Genomic DNA, 21,112 nt, shown 5'->3' on the forward strand with positions numbered 1-21,112 from the left:
CAGTTTCATCGTCCGTTTTCCATATTTTCCAACACAGTTTAAAGTTCAGTGTTTGTCTTATGATTAAATGAAGTTATTAAAGAGGTTAAAGGTTTGCGATCTCCGTGACTGAAGACAATATTGAATTGGCTTTTCAGAGGATCGCAGCAGGTTTCTGAGGTTTGTAACTGGTAGAAGTCGTCTTCCTGCACCCATCTACGTCTTTCCTGACAAACAAGGGTGAGTTCAAGTGCATCCTTGTAAACAGTTATTATTATAAACTACTGTTTACTGTTGATGGGGAAATAATGAACGTAGCAAACGCAGTGTTTCAACTTGTTTTTATTTTCTGTTTCAGCTCTGAAACGACTGATGCACTTCCACAGTCCTCCACATGTTCCAGCACTCTTTATCTACCCAACTATCCGAGGTACAGACACGTTTATTGACGTCGCATTTCACTTTGTACTTTTAATAAAGACTTTTTTTTTTAGAGCTTCAGCCAGTTAAACATCTTAAAGTTAAAAACGTTCCTTGCATCTATCTGATGTAACACTCTGAAAGTGGATAACTGTTTATAAAAGTGCTTATCATTTACAGTGGAGACACATTTATTTGCCTCATATCCCTTCCTCTCCTCCTCCTCCTCCTCCTCCTCCTCCTCCTTCTGTCCTGCAGTGCAAAGGTTTGTGAAGAAAAGCTGCGTTACGCCGCGTACAACTGTGTGGCCATCGACACCGACATGAGTCCCTGGGAAGAGTGACTTCGCTGCTTCACTGAACGCTGCACACCATGCAAATCACTGTTGAATGAAAAACAAACCGCTGAGTTTATCACCATGTCTTCACAACTGCCAAATAACCAATAGCTGTATATAATAAATAACTATATGGAAACATTGAAATCACTGATGGGAGTTTTTATGAATGACTTAAATGAACGTTTGTGTTTACGTTAGTGGGACAGTGTGAGATGTTTAGCTTTCCCTTGTAATTAATTTTAATACAGATGCAAGCGGAAGTGCATTTAAAACGGCAGAATCATATTTATGCAATATTATTTATTATATACACATGTTTGTTTAAGAAATAAAATTATAGTTGTAAATTATATATAAAACCAGGCCTATATGAAGTATAATTTAATGTTATAACCAAACTATAACTAAAGAAATAAATAGAAGTTCCTATCCAGAAATGTAGTATTCATTTTTTAGAAAATAAATTAAATACAGCCAAAAAGAGATGCATTTAAATCTATTTATATAGCAAAAAGTTACATTTCGATTTTTTTTTCCAGCTCTAGAATATAAAGAAAAATAATTTTCTATATTTATAAAAAGGTGTAACTTTTAATTTTAATTAGTAAATCGAAACTAAAATCATATTATTAATGTTTAATTAAAGATGAAAGGCGGTAAATGTTCGCGTCGGCGAAAACGGAAATCTCGTTCACTTTGGCGTTAATTCACGCGAGAACGCCTTTCCTCAAACCTACCCATGAGCCTTTGCGAGTCCTCTTTCTAGCCGGCGCCTGAGAATGGGTACGTGTTTTTGTGCGCGGGTCGGAGGCAGAATCGTTCTCCATCTGACGTTTTAACGAAGGAATATTCCAATAATGGTTTGCCAAATTGAAGCTAAATGTTATTGAAACAGATGTGCCTTTAACTTTGTTGCGTGTAGCCAGTCGATTTTGTTTTAAATGAGGAAATATCCCAGTGGGGCTTGTCTGTAACGCTTCAAAGATGGCTGCTCTCATCGGCCGTGTAGTTAGCTGCGGATGCTTGAAGTGCGGTTAGAAACTGCTCAAATGGCGGCTTGAGGTATTTTAGCAGGATCTGCCGTAGTCCGTGCAGCGTCTCGGATATACGGAGGTTCTGTAGAGAAGGTTTTCTAACTGTTTTGGTCACCGTGGGTGCATGCTGGTTTCTGAAGCCCGCGGTGGCTTTAGGCCCCAAAACTACTATTGAAGGAAAAAAAAAACGTGCTGACTTCTGGGTATTTATTTGTGTTTACAAATAGTCGTTGAACATGACTTTAGTAAGATTTCTCTTCATTTAAAATGTAAATTAGCTGCAGACACACACGTGGTGGTGAAATGAGCTCGCTCTTGCTTGAGTGACGTGATGAATCTCTTTTTAAAGTCCTAATCATCATTGCGGACAACCTTTTACCTTGGAGAACTGACTGCTCAAGCGATGGCGACTCGGGTTTTTGTTTTTTTTTGCGGCGGGCATCCTCCTCCAGTTGGTCCTGATCGTTTTGTTTTGTTTTGTCCCCCCCCCCCCCCACCTTTTCCTTCTTGCAGGTATCTCAAGGGACAACTGGCACAAACGCCGCAAGACCGGCGGCAAACGCAAGCCTTACCACAAGAAGAGGAAGTATGAGCTGGGCCGCCCTCCGGCAAACACAAAGGTGAATGAGACGACTCGAATAAATCTGCTTAAAGTGAACTTTAACGTGATGGCAGCGTGGGTGATGAAAACTAAACCTTAGGTGGGTCTTTTTTTGGACCGTTGTGGTTCAAAGCTTTGGGGCCGGACCGATGTTAGGACTTGTCATAGTTACACTGACACGCGCCGATGCACAGTTGCGGTACCGTCCTCGACCTCGCACCGGCACTGAAAAACATTCCCGTTTCCTTCAGATCGGACCTCGCCGCATCCACACAGTGAGGGTCCGCGGTGGGAACAAGAAGTACCGCGCGCTGAGGTTGGACGTTGGGAACTTCTCGTGGGGCTCCGAGTGTAAGTTTCTCCAATCGCACCTCTCGGATGTTGCGCACGTCTTTCCTTTCCTTTCCTTTCCTTTCCGTGATGATAACTTTGTCCAGTTCTGCTACTGAATGCAAGTGCTGATAACAGAGACTCCTGATGAAATATCGACCGGCTGTATAAAAACGTAGATATTTGACGTTTGAATGGGAAGTTTGCGCGTGCTTGACGACGCCTATTCACTCGTACTCAGGCTGCACGCGCAAGACCAGGATCATCGATGTGGTCTACAACGCCTCCAACAACGAGCTGGTCAGAACCAAGACCCTGGTGAAGAACTGCATCGTCCTCGTCGACAGCCTTCCCTACAGGCAGTGGTACGAGGGCCACTACGCCACTCCTCTGGGACGCAAGAAGGGAGCCAAGCTGGTACGTGGGAGATGGGTTGTAATGTCTCGTAATGGCATCAAAGGTTTAAATAAGTTTCTGATGGAACGTTTAGTCCCGTCCCCTCATAGGCGGTGTTTCCTCTTGAAGTACCAGAGCTGCTACGTGACGCCTCCCCACACTTACACCTTGTTCATACTTGGCTGGCTTTGAGGAGTTCGGCACATCATTTCAAGATGTATTGATTTGTTTAGAAATACATGCGGCTTTTCTTCCCCCCCCCCCCCTCCGTCTTTATAAAGTCTGATCTGGTGCGTGTCTTTCCATGACGATAACTTTGTCCAGTTCTGCTACTGAATGAAAGTGCTGATATCAGTGACTCTGAGAAAGACATCCGCTGCAGGCGGTTAATATATATTAAGATCACGTGAGTGTTTAATATCCCATCTAAAACGAGTTTTGTGTCCTCTTCTGCTGCAGACTCCTGAGGAGGAGGAGGTCCTGAACAAGAAGAGGTCCAAGAAGACCCAGAAGAAGTTCGACGACCGTAAAAAGACGTGCAAGATCAGCACCCTCCTGGAGGAACAGTTCCAGCAGGGGAAACTGCTCGGTGAGTCCAGTTTGAGCTTTTCTGCTGTAGTGAACGTGATTTTTTTTCTTTTTTTTCTTCTTCATCATCATCATCATCATCAGTGGTGCATTTCAATTAAAAGACTCGACCACTGATTGGAAGTCTCGCAGTATTCAGGGGATGAAGGCCAGCCGCTATTTTTTTTGCACAAGTATTTGCAGATTTTGGAATCTTTTGCATGTAAATAAAGACCCAAAAACAGTTTATAAATATTGTTTTAATAATTCTTGTAAAATATCTGATACAATTCTGTTTAAAATCCATGTTTTAAGTGCAAATATTCCCCATATTCTGTGAAATGCTTTTTTTTCTAAATTGCCAATTTTTTTTTTTTTAATATTGTTTTCTGCAAGAGACGAGATCAGCTCTCTTGATCCTGCAGAGAGTTGTGCAAATTGAATTAACTACAAAATAAGAAAGGGTCTCATTGAGAAATGTCACATTAACTGAGGGTTAAATCAGTTTAATTATTTGTGTAACTGGACTTCATAGCAGCATTAACTCTGGAGAACCTCTTCGACTGACCATGTTTTTCTTTCTTCCCTCCTGCAGCCTGCATCGCCTCCAGACCCGGCCAGTGCGGCAGGGCAGACGGCTACATCCTGGAGGGCAAGGAGCTCGAGTTCTACCTGAGGAAGATTAAGGCCAAGAAAGGCAAATAGATGTACAGGTGTTTGATACGTCAATAAAATCCAAACGTCCCACATTGGTCTACTGTTGATGCTTTTCTATTTTAATATGTAATGCCGTGATTACTGCTTGAAGGCAAGTAAGGAAACAAATCAGTGTTTTCTGAAGTTCAAACTTGCTGGTATAAACACAATATATTACATTAAATTTCATTTGGCTAATGCTTTTATCCAAAGCGACTTACAATATTTCTTCAAGAAAGCCAAACTACAAAGTTCGATCAGTAAGCGCCATTTTAAGCGCTACTAGAGTGCTACCTATTCAAGGTAAAGTCGGAAGAGGTGTGTTTTTAGTTTGCGGCGGAAGATGTACAGAGTTTCCGCTGTCCTGATGTCGTTGGGGAGCTCATTCCACCATTTAGGAGCCGGGACAGCAAACAGTCGTGATTTTGGGGATAACAGTTGTCCAAGGTAATAGTCAGGTCGAGGGTGGGCGAGTCTTTCCCTGGAAGGAAGAGCAGTTCGGTCTTGTCGAGGTTGATTTTCAGGTGGTGTGAGGACATCCGTGCGGCTACCTGTGTTTCAGATCGGGGAAAAGAGAGGATCAGTTGGGTGTCATCAGCATAGCTGCGGTAGGAAAAGCCATGCGAGTGAATGACAGAGCCGAGAGAGTTGGTGTACAGAGAGAAGAGGAGGGGACCCAGGACGGAGCCTTGAGGGACACCAGTAGTGAGAGGACAAGGTTCAGACACAGATCCTCTCCCAAGTTACCCGGTAGGTGAGGTCGTTGAGGTAGGATGAGAACAGGGAGAGAGCAGAGCCTGAGACACCGAGGTCCTGAAGGGAGGAAAGAAGGATCTGGTGGTTCAATGTGTCAAATGCAGCAGAAAGGTCAAGAAGGATCAGGACAGATCAGTGTGAAGCTGCTCAGAGACAGCAAGGAGGACCGTCTCTGTTGAAACCAGACTGGTGATCAAGAAAGTTATTATGGTGGAGATACAGTGGTGTGAAAGAGTGTTCGTCCCCTTCCTGATTTCTTTTTTTGCATGTCTGTCACTTAAATGTTTCAGATCATCAAACAAATTTAAATATTAATCAAAGATAACACAAGTAAACACAAAATGAGTTTTTAAATGAAGGTTTTTATCATTAAGGGAGAAAAAAAAATCCAAACGAACCTCCTTTTTAAGGTCATGCCGCAGCATCTCAATAGGATTCAGGTCAGGACTTTGACTAGGCCACTCCAAAGTCTTCATTTTGTTTTTCTTCATCCATTCAGAGGTGGACTTGCTGGTGTGTTTTGGATCATTGTCCTGCTGCAGAACCCAAGTTGGCTTCAGCTTGAGGTCACAAATAGACGGCCGGACGTTCTCCTTCAGGATTTTTTTGGTAGACGGTAGAATTCATGGTTCCATTTATCACAGCAAGTCTTCCAGGTCCTGAAGCAGCAAAACAGCTCCAGACCGTCACACTACCACCACCACATTTTACTGTTGGTGTGACGTTCTTTTTCTGAAATGCGGTGTTACTTTTACGCCAGATGTAACGGGACACACATCTTCCAAAAAGTTCAACTTTTGTCTCATCAGTCCACAGAGTATTTTCCCAAAAGTCTTGGGGATCATCAAGATATTTTCTGTCAAAAATGAGACGAGCCTTAATGTTCTTTTTGCTCAGCGGTGGTTTTGGTCTTGGAACTCTGCCATGCAGCCATTTTAGCCGAGTCTCTTTCTTCTGGTGGAGTCATGAACACTGACCTTAACTGAGGCAAGTGAGGCCTGCAGTTCTCTGGATGTTGTTGTGGGGTCTTTTGTGACCTCTCGGATGAGTCGTCGCTGCGCTCTCGGGGTAATTTTGGTCGGCCGGCCGCTCCTGGGAAGGTTCACCGCTGTTCCATGTTTTCTCTATTTGTGGATAATGAGTCTCACTGTGGTTCACTGGAGTCCCAAAGCTTTAGAAATGGCTTTAGAACCTTTTCCAGACTGATAGATCTCAATTACTTTCTTTCTCATTTGTTCCTGAATTTCTTTGGCTCTCGGCATGATGTCTAGCTTTTGAGGATGTTTTGGTCGACTTCACTTTGTCAGGCAGGTCCTATTTAAGTGATTTCTTGATTGAGAACAGGTGTGGCAGTAATCAGGCCTGGGTGTGGCTGGAGAAATTGAACTCAGGTGTGATAAACCACAGTTAAGTTATGTTTTAACAGGAGGGGGCAAACATTTTTTCACACAGGGCCATGTGGGTTTGGATTTTATTTCTCCCTTAATAATAAAAACCTTCATTTAAAAACTGCATTTTGTGTTTACTTGTGTTATCTTTGACTAATATTTAAATTAGTTTGATGATCTGAAACATTTAAGTGTGACAGACTGACAGACTGGGCGGGCGGAGGTTACCAAGGTGAGAACTTGATTGGGAGACAGGGGGGGGTGAAAGAGGAAAGCGGAGGGGATGAAGATGATGGAAATGTGGTTACAGAAGCTGGGTTTGATATATATGGCTCTTAATAAAAAAATAAAAAGGCCAGGGGCTAAAAACTGTGGAAGAATTTATTAAGCTCTTTTACTTTGTAAAAGCAGTGTAATTAATGTAACGTGCTACTTCAAACATTGACATTCTTTGATATATACATCTTTTAAAGATTTTCTTGAAGTCACAGTTGTAATAATCTGACTTGTAGAATTGAAGAAGCAGAAAATGGACAGACTACCTAAAAACTACAGAATAATGCATAATATTCACCACGTCACTCAATCCTCAAAACAAAAAGAACAAACTTCTTTTCTTTTTCTTTCTTTTTTTTAATTGGCTGACCATAATTTTCATCACCTTAACAATCCTCTATGGGACAAATTGCATTGATAAAGATTATATATAAACAAATAGTTGCTTTGAAGGTCAAATATTTAGCAGCAATAACAACTTGTTGGTTGCAAGGTTGTAAAAGGTCCTCTAGCATGACACTTTTTTGGGGGTATTTTTCCTGTTTTGTTTGACAACTTTTTGGTTGTCCGATTTTGGAAGATTCTCCTCCAGCATGACGCCTCGTATTTATTTCAGCTCTTTTAATAAATGCGAGGCTCCCACAACCCCGTGTTTGACTGTTTTGTGGAAAAGGGCTCATGCACACAGTCGCAGGTCCCTGATGTGGCTGTTTTTACATTATTACTCTGTAGTCACTCAATAATCGGGTTGCTCACACCATTTTCCCCCTAAACTTCAGATTTGCTTCCCAGGATTGTACGTGTTAATGATGGATTAATATCTGATGTCCTTTTCTCTTTTCCTCCACTGGATTTAAGTGGAAGTCAGACCGTCAGCGCCATCATCTGGCAGACTTGCAGCTCTGCAGTTCAGTCTGAACGTTTTGTGTCCTGGTGTACAGTACTTTGCACCACAGTTCTGTTTGAACGATAATTGCGAACTGATTAGTCAGACTGCGTTGTGGGTCGTTTGTTTGCATATATTTGGTGTCTTTGCCGTAATTATGTGTCTCTTTGAGGTCACGTGTGTCTTTACACATTACTTTGAGTATTTTGAGGTTATCATGAATCTCTGTGATCATTTTGAATGTTTTTTTTTTTGTTGTTATCACATTCTGTGATCACGACAGGCCCATTCAGAAGTCCACCCTGCTCTTAGCTGTCCACATTTTGAGCGAATCAATCAATCAATCAATCAATCAATCAATCTGCTTTCCTTTCATCCCAAAGTAATCATTGCATTATACACGTAGTTACCAATTGCTTGAAATAATTCCACTGCATTGACTCAATAACAATACTAAAAACACACATAATTACATGTTATGCTGCATTAGGCTGTGATAAAAAAAAAAAAAAAAAAAAAAAAAACTATCGTCAGTTTCCATTGTGCTCACAGTGTCAACATTGGTGAAAAGGACCTGCTGTGTCCTGAAGCTGAAGCTCGTTGTCCTAACTGGGACAAAAGTCAGTGTCCTCATGCCAAGAAGTGACACGTGACCAATCCCGGTGCTGTGATTGGCTGGCCGTGCATTTAGCTGTGATGGTGAGATGAAGCCTCATGAGGCATCGAACCACTTCAGGTTCTAGAAAGGATTCATTACTCGAAGCTTCGTGTGCACACGAAACCACCTACTGGCCAAGTGTATAATGACAGGCAGCTGGATCTGAACCACATCATGTGATGCATTGAATGTCTGTGTCTGTTATGGCTGTTGGGAATGACTATGAATTACAAAAATGTATGACCAAATAATTTCTGTACATAAATGATCACATATGTGCATAATAAAATATCTTTTGAATGTATTCTGTGTGTGTAAATTTTTCCCAAAATGGTAGTATCATATGATATGGCAGGTTGTGTAATCATGTTTTTCTGTCACTTTAGGAAAATGTCATGGGCTTAAGCAGGCAGAGGACAGTGGAAGTGCTTGTGTAACTAGGAAGAGGGGACTGAATATGCTTGTGTAACTTGGACAATGATGTACAGGACAGGGGACATTTTATTCATTTTTATTCAGAAATAACAGTTTCTCAACAGTTTTTGGTTTTGTGGATGTCCACATGTCAGAAGTAAGGCTAACAGCAGCCACCTTTTCCACTTTAGCCTTCTCCTTCTCCTCAGCTGACTCATACTTGGCCTCCACCATGGCCTTCAGAGCCTAAAGGAAAAAATACATAGTGCTGAACTGTGAGACACAATAAAGTACTCATTTGTTTCATGCATGCACCCATACACACCTGCCTTGTAGGGAGAACATAATTAGGATCCAGTTTGGACACAAATGCCCTGAATCCAACATCATCCACAATACTGAAGGGCTGTGTGTCCTTCACTACCATGGAGACGAGGGCTTCATCCAGCTCTTGTTTTCTGGTGGCTGGTTAAAAGAGAATAAACACAGTGTCTGTCACCTGTCTTTATTTGCACAATAAACAAAAGTGAACAGGGAAAAATGGTGATGGTGCATTTGTAATATTGTAATGACTTACCTTGGCTGGGTGAAGCTCCAGTTTCCTCCTTATTCTCATGCAAGGCACGGTAACGCCTCAGCATGGATGAGGTGTTGTTATTGTACCCCAACTCACCTTTGAATAAAATAAGAAACTGTGAAAAATACAGTTCTTGATAAGCAAACCCAATGTGTCTGAAATAGAGTTAGATTTACCTTATTAGGAGTTATTAAATCAAAGTGTTCCCACACAGGGGAAATCCTCCTCTTCCCGGCTGGCTCCATCTTATCACCTCCTTTCTCTCTCTCTCTCTCCTAAATCTCCAAACTATCTCTCTCTCTCTAAACAACCCACATTTTGAACGGAGCCTGAGGGGTTTATATTGCCGTCAAACCTCCCGGCAACACCTGAACCGCTTCCCGAAGCAGTCACGTGGTACAGCCGGGCAGCGAGGCTTCGGACGTCATCATTTTTTTGGGGCTCCTCCCCTAAATGACACACGCTTCGAGGACACGCCCCCTCAGTTACTCGACACGCAGCTTCGAAGTGTGTCTCTTGACGTCACTAGATGTAGGGCAGAGGTGGTCGTTTACACGCAGTCGGTTTTGTAACAATGCTGCTCAATAAGGTGAGTATCTCGACATTAGCCATCATTTACCAACATATTTAATTGACGTTTTGACTGATTAAAAGACTCGTCGTCCTCCCGACCTCCATTTTTCATCGTTTTCCCGTCAAACTAAAGAGAGCTAATGGCAGCTAACCGAAAAGCTACAACGGCTGTAACGCATTTAGAAAAGGTTTCTTCGCGGTGCATCTCTAATCTTCTCCTCTGATATCACACGGTAGAGTTCACAACAAGTCTGTACCTATTCTCTATAAGCAGTAGTTTGATTTTTTTTTTTTTTTCCAAGCACCTGTTTCTCTGAAAAATATGTAACGCAGCTAGCTCGCCTGAACAGCTGTGAAAAACAAAACAAAAACAAAAACAAAGGTCCCTGTGAAGGTCAGACTCCCAGTGGAAAAAAAACAATACAACCTTTTCTCTGTTTTCTGAGGATAAAGGCTGTTTTCACAAATGGGAATAGGGTTAAAAAAAAAAAATAATCTCAAACTCAGTCATTAAAGTTTTTTTTTTAAAATTAATTAATTTTTTTGATCTAGACCTGGGCATTGAAAAAAAAAAAAGCTTTTAATACTTCAACAAATAGAATAAAGATTTCACAAATCAGAAACAGTCTTGACACTCTCCTTGTTAATCTAATCCGGATCTGATTAGTCCAATCAGCGGCTTTTTGATGTAGATATATATATAGATATTTAATGTACTGTATATATACTGTATGTACTGTGCATTTTATATTTTATATTTTATATATATATATATATATATATATATAATGTAATGTACTGTATATATACTGTATGTACTGTGCATTTTATATTTTATATTTATATTTTTTATTTTATTGCTTTTCTATTATATTATTCTATTCTATTATTATTTTATTCTATTGTTTCTATTATTGCTCCTGTATGTATGCTGTTGTGGCGAAAAAATTTCCCCTCGGGGATTAATAAAGTATATACCTACCTACCTACCTACCTAGACCTGATCTGATGGGGTTCGTAGGGGAGAAAAGCAGTGACGTGACCCTCGTTGCGTTTTCACATGTGGGTCGAAGGTGTTTTGAACAATCGATAACTTCTCTTTCAAGCAATCAAGATTTAACAAGTCTAAATACAGTTTTTTTTAGTTTTTTTTTTTAATCTAGATGGGTAAATCAGGTCTGGATCCAATCTAGATTCATGAACTTTTAACTGTGAAAGGTGTGAGGGTGACTTTCCTGTACGTTTCTGAGTCTCCCCGTCTACTCGCAGCTGTTCAGAGCCAGCGTGCAGTCCGGCATCCGTCTGCAGAGCTCCGGCGCGGCTGCAGCGGCGGCGTCCTCCAGCGCCCCCACGGCATCCCTCGGCTTCTCCTTTGGTGAGTAGGATGTAGAAGATGCTGTTAAAAGGGGAGATGTGTTGTTGTTGTTGTTTTTTTTTTTTATCGGGGTGTTGTTATTGATTTCAGTGACCAGTAAATCTGTACGTGTCACATCTTCTTGCTGCTTCGGTCCCGCAGAGCTGACAGATCAGCAGAAGGAGTTCCAGCAGCTGGCGAGGAGGTTCGGCCGCCAGGAGATTTTGCCTGCTGCTGCCGCTTATGACAGGAGTGGTGAAGTGAGTAATAGCAAAGATCATTGTGTCGGGTTAAATACGGCTTGACTTGACTTTAATGAATAAACGTATGATTTAAGTGGGTTGCTTAAGGGCTGATTTTTGGCTGTGATGGTAATCGTGAAGAATGATGCTGGTCGAAGCTCAGGAGACCGACTTTTAATGACCAACCGCTATATTTATTGAAATTGACCCTTTTAAAGGCACACGCATACAAAATAATACTTTATAGTGTTTACTATAAAAAAAATTTTTTTTAAATGTCAGGACAATCTCAGCCATAACTGTCGTGAAACACCCATTTAACCTGGAGCATTGTTTAATGAGAAAATGTTTTCTTAATGATGGAAAAATTGAAGTCCTTTTTTTAAAAAAAATTCAAATCTCATGGATAAATACTCGTGGATGTGTTGTTTTTCTTGAGTTGGTTTACCAAAAGTCTTGGGTTCACAAAAGCAGTGGGATGTATTGAAAAGGAAATCGTTGATAAAAGCATAATAAATGTGTATCATGACATTTTGCAAATATTGTTTTTTGAGTCGAAGGATTTGTCTGATGAAGTCTCCAAAACCTCAAACAAATAGGTGAACCTAAGTCTTCCAAAAACTTCCAAAGGGAAAGCACTGTTGACGGCTTTCACAAATTTCAGAATTTTAACTCTGGTCAGACTCTTGTTCACATAAACTCTGATTCATTGATTGTTTGTCATTTTAACAGTTTTCTAAAAGTCCCGACAATTGGCCTAAAACCAAAAACTGCTTTATTAGTTCTTTTGAAGCCAAATTCTGTCAATTATTTACTTTCTTTTGTGGAACCATTTTATATTTTGATTCCATTGAATTTGTTCTCACTTGTAACGATGTTATACAGTCCCTGTATTTCTTGTTTCTATTGTCACATGGTAGTTTGGGTTTGCGTTGGATTTATATTATCATGAGGAACCTCAGTATGACGCAGAGAAACTTCCAAATTATAATTGGTGATTCATTTTAGAAATGTACTACCATGCCTTTTATTGCCTCTCCCTCTCGATGCCTCTCCTTCACGAAGGTGGAAATTGGTCCTGTAATGACAACAAATACTAGAGATGGAAAAATGAGTTTCACAATACATTCAGACCTAACTGTACCGATTTACAATAATTTTATAATTAGAGTTGGTCGTTTTTGTTCGTATCATGTTTATTATTTATTATTTTATTTTTTTTAAGTGCTGTCTGTGGCAGAAGGATTTTTTTAACAGCTAACACAATCATTAGTGTCACTTCATATCCAGCGAGTGTAACGGGCGCCCCGGAGTCCTTCTGAGAATCTACAGTCTATTTTCCAGAAAAGTCCAGGAGCTTCAACCAAAGTCAAATTATATATATATATATATATATATAAAAAAAAAAAAAGCCGTTTTGTTTATATGTTTTCTGCTTAACTCGTTCTGGACCGTAGAAAATGGATGACATGTCTAAATGACTTGGACCCAGACAGAACTTAGAAATACCCACACGGACATCATTTTACTTTACTTTACTCTTTTAAACGGTTTCCTGGGTTTGATTTCGTCTCATCTTCTGCACAGAATTCCATAACTTAATTACAGAAAGCATAACATTTGATTGTCCCGTCAAACACAGACACGGGAATTTAGAATACATAATTCCTTTGCACTTACCATTTTTCTGTTGTGTTGTATCCTGTTCGTCAAGCCAATTTGTGCTCGAAATAGTGAAGTCTGATGCCGGTGAAGACTTCACGATCGACAGCAGCTTTCTGTTCTTCCCCTCCCAGGTCCAGTTAATATTGTCCCCGATTTATTTTCTACATTTGGAGATAGGAAAAGCGCCTGCTTGCCTCAGACTGTCTCCGTCTGACAGACTTCACCATATGGCAACACAGAGCTCGGTGGGGAGACGGTGACTCCACCTCCTGTGGATGTCAAGTGAAATTTGACAGTAAATAAATGGCTGCGTGTACTTTCTAACTCCCCCCAGGTTAGACAAAGGGTCTTGACAGGTTTGAAAACACACTAGCCTGAAGTGAAAATTGGCAGATGGTAATTTTTAAAACGTATTCTGTTTGACTAATTCCTCCTAAAAGCAAAACCAGAGGATTTGAACTTTTTCTTTTTGCAAAAAAAAAAATGCGGATTCGGTTGCTTAGCTGCCTTCATCTCTTCCTAAATGCATCTATATACCGTTACATCGCTGCCAGTACTTCATTGTAGTCTTGGACTTCTGTTTTTCACAAAATATTAGCATATAATTTACATACACCCTTGCCTCTAAGCTTTTCTCTGGGCTGCTGTAACGTGTGACTTTTCCCTCGGGGAGGGGGGGATCAATAAAATGACTTCTTCATCTAAGGTTTGAATATTTCTTCAATATATTTTCCTTATTTATTTATTTTTTTAATCTTTTTTTTTTTTTTTTTTTTACAGTATCCTTTCCCCATCATCAAGAAAGCGTGGGAGCTCGGTCTGGTGAACGGTCACATCCCACAGGAATATGGTATGCCGCTTCCGTGCTCGTTTACCATTTTGAAATGACCCCGCCCCGCTGTCCGATTTCTGTGTGAGACCCTGACGTGTCGGTCCCTCCCAGGTGGAATGGGTTTGTCGAGCTTTGACAGCTGCCTCATCACAGAAGAGTTGGCTTACGGCTGCACGGGCATGCAGACGGCCATGGAAGCAAACTCTCTGGGGGTATGTTTTTTTTTGTTTTTCAAGGTATTTCACTGACTCACAGTCGTCCCCCCCACCCCCCTCATATCCAAAATAGAAACAGCACTCGGAGGTATTCCCCACCAGACGTGTCTTCCGAAGCCTATATCCGACCTGGAAGCAGATCCAAGTGTTAAAGAACCTCGAGATTTCCTTTTTTTTTGTGTGTGTGTGTGTGTGTGTGTTTAAAAAGGAGGAGGACGCTGCAGCTCCACCTCCTCACGGCAGACAGCAGTCAGGCCGGTTTGGTTTATGTCGCAAAATATCACCAATTTCCCTTTAGGGGGCCTTTTATAATCTGTAAAGTATACAGCACCGTCTTTCTTTAGACCCTTGATATAGATAAGGGGAGGGGAAAAAAAAGAAACCAGCTTCTCCCACCAGTCTCTCCTGGATAGAAAGTGCTGATGGTCGGTCATAACAGTGATGATTAACAGAGCTTGTACTTCAGTCAGAATTCACTTCTATCTTTTTCTGTCGCACAGCAAATGCCTGTTATCCTCGCCGGAAGTGACACGCAGAAGAGGAAATACCTGGGAAGGATGACCGAGGAGCCTCTTATGTGTGTAAGTGTTTCATTTGGGAAGACTATTGTGTTTTATTTACTTACTTTGTTTGGTAATCCGCTGCCCTCCGGCGACGTCACATTTGCATATTTGAGGTGTATTTCCGAGAGGTTTATATTTCCACCCCTCCCCTCATATCTCGGAGTTTCATTATTCAAAGAGGCATAAGCGATACTTGATGATCCCCCGTCTGTGTAATTGTTTTATTCTGCAGCCGCTTCAGCGCCTGATTTCGTTGCGGTCTTTCGTGTGCGCATCGGGTTTAGCGGCATCGGTAGCGGCGTTAACCGTTTTGAGTCGGCCGTCTCTCAGCGTTTGTTGATCCCTGCTTCTTAAACTGAGGATTTGAAGCTTTTCTTTGCCAAACTGTCGGACGAGAAAATGATATTTCACCCTGAGAGACAAAGGAAAGCGCCTGCCCCATTTTAATACACAGTCGTCTGAGCAAATGACTGAACACGCTGCCGAAACGGCGCATTTGTTCCCGCAGGCGTACTGCGTCACCGAGCCCGGAGCGGGCTCCGACGTGGCCGGCCTCGCCACGCGAGCTGTGAAGGTGGGCGACGAGTACGTCGTGAACGGACAGAAGATGTGGATCACCAACGGGGGGAAAGCTAACTGGTGTGTACTCGACGCCGTTATTCCGCTTTTCATGAATGTTAAAAAAAGTTCACCCGTTTTGACTCGTCTGGACGTTCAAGTCCGGAGGTTGAAATTCGATCGCGAAAGACGGATCCTTTTTTTTTTTTTTTTTTTTTTAAACAACAAACTAAACATTTAAACCTCCACGGAAATAGGATTTCTGGCAGCGCCGTTGTATTAGACTCCCGACTAAAACACCTCTCTCTGTATTCGACTTTGTTATATGTCTCCCGTGGTCCCAGGTACTTCCTCCTCGCCCGCACCAACTCGGATCCCAAATGTTCAGCGAGCAAAGCTTTCACCGGCTTCATCGTGGACGCCGACACTCCAGGAATTCAAATAGGAAGAAAGGTAAGATGAGGCCGAGTTTAAAAAAAAAAAAAAAAAAAAAAATTCTTTCTATCTACCAGAACTTCAAAAAGGAGAAATCATGTTGGAAGCGAGTGACTGTATTTACTGAGGGAGCGACAGAGAGAGTTTGGCAAACAATTCAAATTGATGATGGAGGGATTTTGAAAGCATGCGATGTAGAAGCGACGTGAGAAGAGATCGTCCTGATTTAACGTGAGCGGTACGTTTAGCGCCGGTGCTCGAAGTCCGTCAACAGCAGAGAAGCCGCGCCGCCTCAGTTCTGCTCAAATTCACATAAAAACGAGATTTTAAAAAAAAAAAATTTTATGGTCAAAACGATTTTAATGTGCACGATGGATGTGTGCAATTTAAAACGTTTTTAAAGCCACAAATCAATGATTTCTAGACGGGAACCTGCTGACTGCTTCTTCCCCCGTATGACGCGGGAAGAAGACATTAGAGCTGAACGAGTTATCGTTCGATGGATTCACGACCAGGACGCTCCCGTGGTCTACGTCTGTGGCCAGGAGGTAACATTTCCTCGTGTGGTTTTTGTGCTGCCAGGAGATGAACATGGGCCAGAGGTGCTCCGACACCAGAGGCATCACCTTCGAGGACGTGAGGATACCGAAGGAGAACGTCCTGATCGGAGAGGGAGCCGGATTCAAGATCGCCATGGGCGCCTTCGACAACACCAGACCACCGGTAAGTGCGCGACCGAGCTGAACGGCCGCATGCACGCCGCCATCCCAAAGTAACGTCGGGTTCAAAACACGGCAAGAGTAAAGGCTGGATTTAGCTTTTTTATTTCACCCTATTTACGTGCAAACAGCTCGTAAATGATACATTTTTTTCTTTATATAGACAGTGTAACAGTGTAGAGAAATTTCAATCTACCGTTAATGTACTTTTGGAGGACAGTGCAATATCTGAAAATTGACAAAAAGAACTTGGAATTTGTTTAGGTTAGTGCACCGATCTCTCTCGGCCTCTTTAGAAACTTATTTTAAATATGTTTCCTTTTACTCATAAACGGATGTCCGAAAATACCGATTTGTCCTTTTATTTGGCCCAATTGTGTAAAAAGCAGCTCTTGCGTACGTTTTTCTTAACTTTCGCGGTTAAAAAAAAAAAAAAAATACGAAGCGCGAGACGACGTTTCCGACATCAGTCGAAATTATAACCGATGTTCTTCCAGTGTTTATCAGTGAAACTCTGTAAAGACCAAACGTCCCTTTTACGCGTACTAATCACGTCGGACGTGACACCGAACACATTTTCCAACGTCACGCTCGTGTTTAATCAAACTCGTTTACTAATGCCCTCGATGGCCTGCAGGTGGCAGCAGGAGCAACGGGCCTGGCCCAGCGGGCCTTCGACGAAGCCACCAGCTACGCTCTGGAGAGGAAGACCTTCGGCAGAGTCATCGCCGAGGTTTGTTTGCGCCTTGTTTTTTTTTTTTTTAATCCGTCGCGTACGGTTTCAGACTTTTCGAAGCTGGTATACGTCATTTGTAGATACACAAAAAAAAAAAAAAAAAAGCTCACGCGTGCTCCGTTTCACAGCACCAGGCCGTGTCCTTCATCCTGGCTGAGATGGCGATGAAGGTGGAGCTGGCCAGGATGGCGTACCAGCGGTCGGCCTGGGAGGTGGATCAGGGCCGCAGGAACACCTACTACGCCTCCATCGCCAAGGCCTTCGCCGGAGACATCGCCAATCAGGTGGCCGCTGACGCCGTTCAGGTATTCGGGGGCAACGGTTTCAACAGCGAATACCCGGTGGAGAAGCTGATGAGAGACGCAAAGATCTACCAGGTGGGTGCAGAAAAATCACATCTCGCCATCGCAATAATTAACGCGGGGTTTTTTGGTTTTTTTTTTTTTCCACCAGAAAATGTCCTCAATAGGAACTCTGGCATAAAGTCGCCTTCCCAAATAAAACCCACTTTATTAACAAACAATAAGTCATTTAACAATGAACAAAGCTCTGCTCCTTCTCCTGTTGGTAGAAAAACAAACTGCATGCTAACCAACCGCAAAAACTGGAACAACTGGCAGTGACGGGAAATGTGTTAAACGGCCCATTGTTGTCATGCCAACATGCCTACGTGTTGAATGAACATTATTTATTATTTTTTTTACAGCCGTTGTAGAATTTGTACTTTATATTATAGTGACAAAATGTCTTTTTTTGTTAAGCTATGACACTTTTGTGAATTTTTTTTTTCCAACTTTGAGCCGTGTAATTCTCTGTTTAATACAAGTACAATATTTGTGTGATGTACAGCATTGCTCATTATCATAAGGAAGAGGTTTGTATGTAGTTGTTAAAAAAGACTCCCAGAATTCCCAAAATTTTAAATGAAAAAAAAAAAAAAAACGAGAACGTGGGAAAAAAAAAATCAAACATTTTTGATCCCAACAATCACAAAAAAATCCTGGAGTGACTGGCTAACAGCTTTTCGGTGCTCAAACTTTATTTTTTTTCTCTTAATTTGTCTTTATTTCCGTTGTAGATCTACGAGGGCACGGCTCAAATCCAAAGAATCATTATCGCCCGAGAACACCTGGGAAGATTCAAGAAGTGAGCGCCCCGACTCGTCCTCGTCCGGATGTACGTTGTTGTAGCTTTTCTATACGTAGCCGGCTCCTTTTTAAAAAAAAAAAAAAAAAATAGATCTGGCCACTTAAACTTTTTTGCCTTAACGTCAGCTCGCCTTGCTGTGCTTCTTCGGAGTGATCCGGACGCTGAACTGGGACGCAGAAAAGTCCACCTTTATCAATCAGAGAACGTGAACAAGACCTGTCGGCTCAGAGTCACAGGACTCGGCCTGACGTTCATCTTTCTGAACGTCAATAAGTCGCAAACTATCACGTGACCATATCGTGTTCGCCACGTTTTCTTTCAGGTAAACATCAGTCGCTTGTAAACAGACTTTTAAATTCCTCCTGCAGGTTGTAAAAAAAAAAAAACCTCGCAGACACAAACCCCCCCTTCACTGTTAAAAACGGATTAAAAAAAATACTGCTTTCTTTTATTTTAATGTTATTTTTTTTTAATCGGTTATCTGCCGTGAAAAACTGCAAAGATGCTTAAACTTCGACGTATGTGACTTAATAACTTGACAAAGGAGCTCTGTTAGTTTTTTGGTGACGACAGATCGTCTTGAGGAAGGTGTTGATTTTAGTTACGGTCACTGCAGTAAAATCAAAGATTATTTCTCTTCATGCCTTATCACCAGTCTGTCTCTCCCCTCTGACATCCTGCGCCTCTTAAGATCAAATATGCAAAATTGTTGTTCACGTGTGCAAATGCAATGCAATCTGTATAAAGCTCTTTTCTTACCAGAATGTGTAGGGACATATTAATGAGTAAAACTGCATGCTGTTTTCTGGTTCACGTACTAATGTCCAACTCAAGCATCAGCTTTACACTTCACCTGTGCAGATAATGAGGTATGGATGTCTGCTTCAGTTCAGCGCAACAGAACGGTCTGTCCACTTATTAAATTATTTCATTCAATTTAAACAGCATGATGATTTTGTTGTTATTTTTGTTGGTGATGGAGTAAATATGTGGTTTTGCGTAATTTTTTTTTTTGGTTGGATGAACCAACGAGGACAAAAAAAACTCACCTGCAGGAAGGATCATGTCGAAAAATAGTCCTAGTATGTCGTTCAAAATATGTACAAAAAGTCAAACTTTTGATATTATATAGTATGTCGTCCAAATATGTGAAAAAAAGTCATACTATAGTATGTCGTCCAAAATATGTGAAAAAAAAGTCATACTATAGCATGTCGTCCATAATATGAATAAAAAGTCATACTATAGTATGTCGTCCAAAATATGTGAAAAAAAGTCATACTATAGCATGTCGTCCATAATATGAATAAAAAGTCATACTATAGCATGTCGTCCAAAATATGTGAATAAAAAGTCATACTATAGCATGTCGTCCAAAATATGTGAAAAAAAGTCATACTATAGCATGTCGTCCATAATATGAATAAAAAGTCATACTATAGTATGTCGTCCATAATATGAATAAAAAGTCATACTATAGTATGTCGTCCAAAATATGTGAAAAAAAGTCATACTATAGCATGTCGTCCATAATATGAATAAAAAGTCATACTATAGCATGTCGTCCATAATATGAATAAAAAGTCATACTATAGTATGTCGTCCATAATATGAATAAAAAGTCATACTATAGTATGTCGTCCAAAATATGTGAAAAAAAAGTCATACTATAGCATGTCGTCCATAATATGTGAAAAAAAGTCATACTATAGCATGTCGTCCAAAATATGTGAAAAAAAAGTCATACTATAGTCATATAGCATGTCGTCCATAATATGAATAAAAAGTCAAATGTCGTCCACTAAAAAAAGTCATACTATAGCATGTCGTCCATAATATGAATAAAAAGTCATACTATAGCATGTCGTCCATAATATGAATAAAAAGTCATACTATAGCATGTCGTCCATAATATGAATAAAAAGTCATACTATAGCATGTCGTCCATAATATGTGAAAAAAGTCATACTATAGCATGTCGTCCATAATATGTGAAAAAAAAGTCATACTATAGTATGTCGTCCAAAATATGTGAAAAAAAGTCATACTATGAAAAAAAAGTCATACTATAGTATGTCGTCCAAAATATGAAAAAAAGTCATACTATAGTATGTCGTCCAAAATATGTGAAAAAAAGTCATACTATAGCATGTCGTCCATAATATGAAAAAAAAGTCATACTATAGTATGTCGTCCAAAATATGTGAAAAAAAGTCATACTATAGCATGTCGTCCATAATATGTGAAAAAAAAGTCATACTATAATGTCGTCCATAATATGTGAAAAAAAAGTCATACTATATATGTCGTCCAAAATATGAAAAAAAGTCATACTATAGTATGTCGTCCATAATATGTGAAAAAAAGTCATACTATAGTATGTCGTCCAAAATATGTGAAAAAAAAGTCATACTATAGTATGTCGTCCAAAATATGAAAAAAAAGTCATACTATAGCATGTCGTCCATAATATGAATAAAAAGTCATACTATAGTATGTCGTCCAAAATATGTGAAAAAAAGTCATACTATAGCATGTCGTCCATAATATGAATAAAAAGTCATACTATAGTATGTCGTCCAAAATATGTGAAAAAAAGTCATACTATAGCATGTCGTCCATAATATGTGAAAAAAAGTCATACTATAGTATGTCGTCCATAATATGTGAAAAAAAGTCATACTATAGCATGTCGTCCATAATATGTGAAAAAAAGTCATACTATAGTATGTCGTCCAAAATATGTGAAAAAA

At 40.6% G+C, this 21,112-nt stretch overlaps 2 protein-coding genes, 1 long non-coding RNA gene and 3 other non-coding genes across 6 annotated transcripts; all 6 read left to right on the forward strand.

Annotated features, from left to right (window-relative positions):
• The first annotated feature begins 116 nt into the window (after positions 1-116).
• LOC138615105 (uncharacterized) lies at positions 117-883 on the forward strand. Its single transcript, XR_011310420.1, has 3 exons — positions 117-219; positions 338-409; positions 658-883. It is a non-coding gene; the product is annotated as an uncharacterized lncRNA (long non-coding RNA).
• Positions 884-1,456: 573 nt separating this feature from the next.
• LOC138615106 (small ribosomal subunit protein eS8) lies at positions 1,457-4,416 on the forward strand. The gene is made up of 6 exons (XM_069688731.1): positions 1,457-1,522; positions 2,287-2,393; positions 2,626-2,725; positions 2,946-3,121; positions 3,560-3,689; positions 4,263-4,416. Exons 1-6 carry the CDS (start codon positions 1,519-1,521, stop codon positions 4,370-4,372), a joined length of 627 nt encoding a protein of 208 aa, XP_069544832.1. The 5' UTR covers positions 1,457-1,518; the 3' UTR covers positions 4,373-4,416.
• LOC138615109 (small nucleolar RNA SNORD46) lies at positions 2,447-2,557 on the forward strand. The gene has a single exon (XR_011310423.1). It is a non-coding gene; the product is annotated as a small nucleolar RNA SNORD46 (small nucleolar RNA).
• Positions 2,787-2,857, forward strand: LOC138615107 (small nucleolar RNA SNORD38). Its single transcript, XR_011310421.1, has one exon. It is a non-coding gene; the product is annotated as a small nucleolar RNA SNORD38 (small nucleolar RNA).
• LOC138615108 (small nucleolar RNA SNORD38) lies at positions 3,400-3,468 on the forward strand. The gene has a single exon (XR_011310422.1). It is a non-coding gene; the product is annotated as a small nucleolar RNA SNORD38 (small nucleolar RNA).
• Positions 4,417-9,870: 5,454 nt separating the features above from the next.
• acadm (acyl-CoA dehydrogenase medium chain) lies at positions 9,871-19,301 on the forward strand. Its single transcript, XM_069688730.1, has 12 exons — positions 9,871-9,907; positions 11,161-11,266; positions 11,408-11,505; positions 13,933-14,002; positions 14,096-14,196; positions 14,700-14,780; positions 15,271-15,401; positions 15,665-15,773; positions 16,338-16,478; positions 17,112-17,207; positions 17,339-17,587; positions 18,289-19,301. Exons 1-12 carry the CDS (start codon positions 9,893-9,895, stop codon positions 18,358-18,360), a joined length of 1,269 nt encoding a protein of 422 aa, XP_069544831.1. The 5' UTR covers positions 9,871-9,892; the 3' UTR covers positions 18,361-19,301.
• The last annotated feature ends 1,811 nt before the right edge of the window (positions 19,302-21,112 follow it).

Source organism: Brachyistius frenatus, unplaced genomic scaffold, assembly GCF_029030835.1.
Source record: "Brachyistius frenatus isolate BFR_SWC_R1_liver_20210118 unplaced genomic scaffold, ASM2903083v1 Contig_693, whole genome shotgun sequence".
NCBI classification, from domain to species: Eukaryota; Metazoa; Chordata; class Actinopteri; family Embiotocidae; genus Brachyistius; species Brachyistius frenatus.

What these genes read in the sequence shown, in the direction of transcription:
- LOC138615106 (XM_069688731.1), top strand. An exon ending in CTTCTCGTGGGGCTCCGAGT is followed by an intron (nt 2,726 to 2,945) that starts GTAAGTTTCTCC and finishes ACTCGTACTCAG; the next exon opens with GCTGCACGCGCAAGACCAGG. An exon ending in GCAAGAAGGGAGCCAAGCTG is followed by an intron (nt 3,122 to 3,559) that starts GTACGTGGGAGA and finishes CTTCTGCTGCAG; the next exon opens with ACTCCTGAGGAGGAGGAGGT.
- acadm (XM_069688730.1), top strand. An exon ending in TCACATCCCACAGGAATATG is followed by an intron (nt 14,003 to 14,095) that starts GTATGCCGCTTC and finishes GGTCCCTCCCAG; the next exon opens with GTGGAATGGGTTTGTCGAGC. An exon ending in AACGGGGGGAAAGCTAACTG is followed by an intron (nt 15,402 to 15,664) that starts GTGTGTACTCGA and finishes CCGTGGTCCCAG; the next exon opens with GTACTTCCTCCTCGCCCGCA.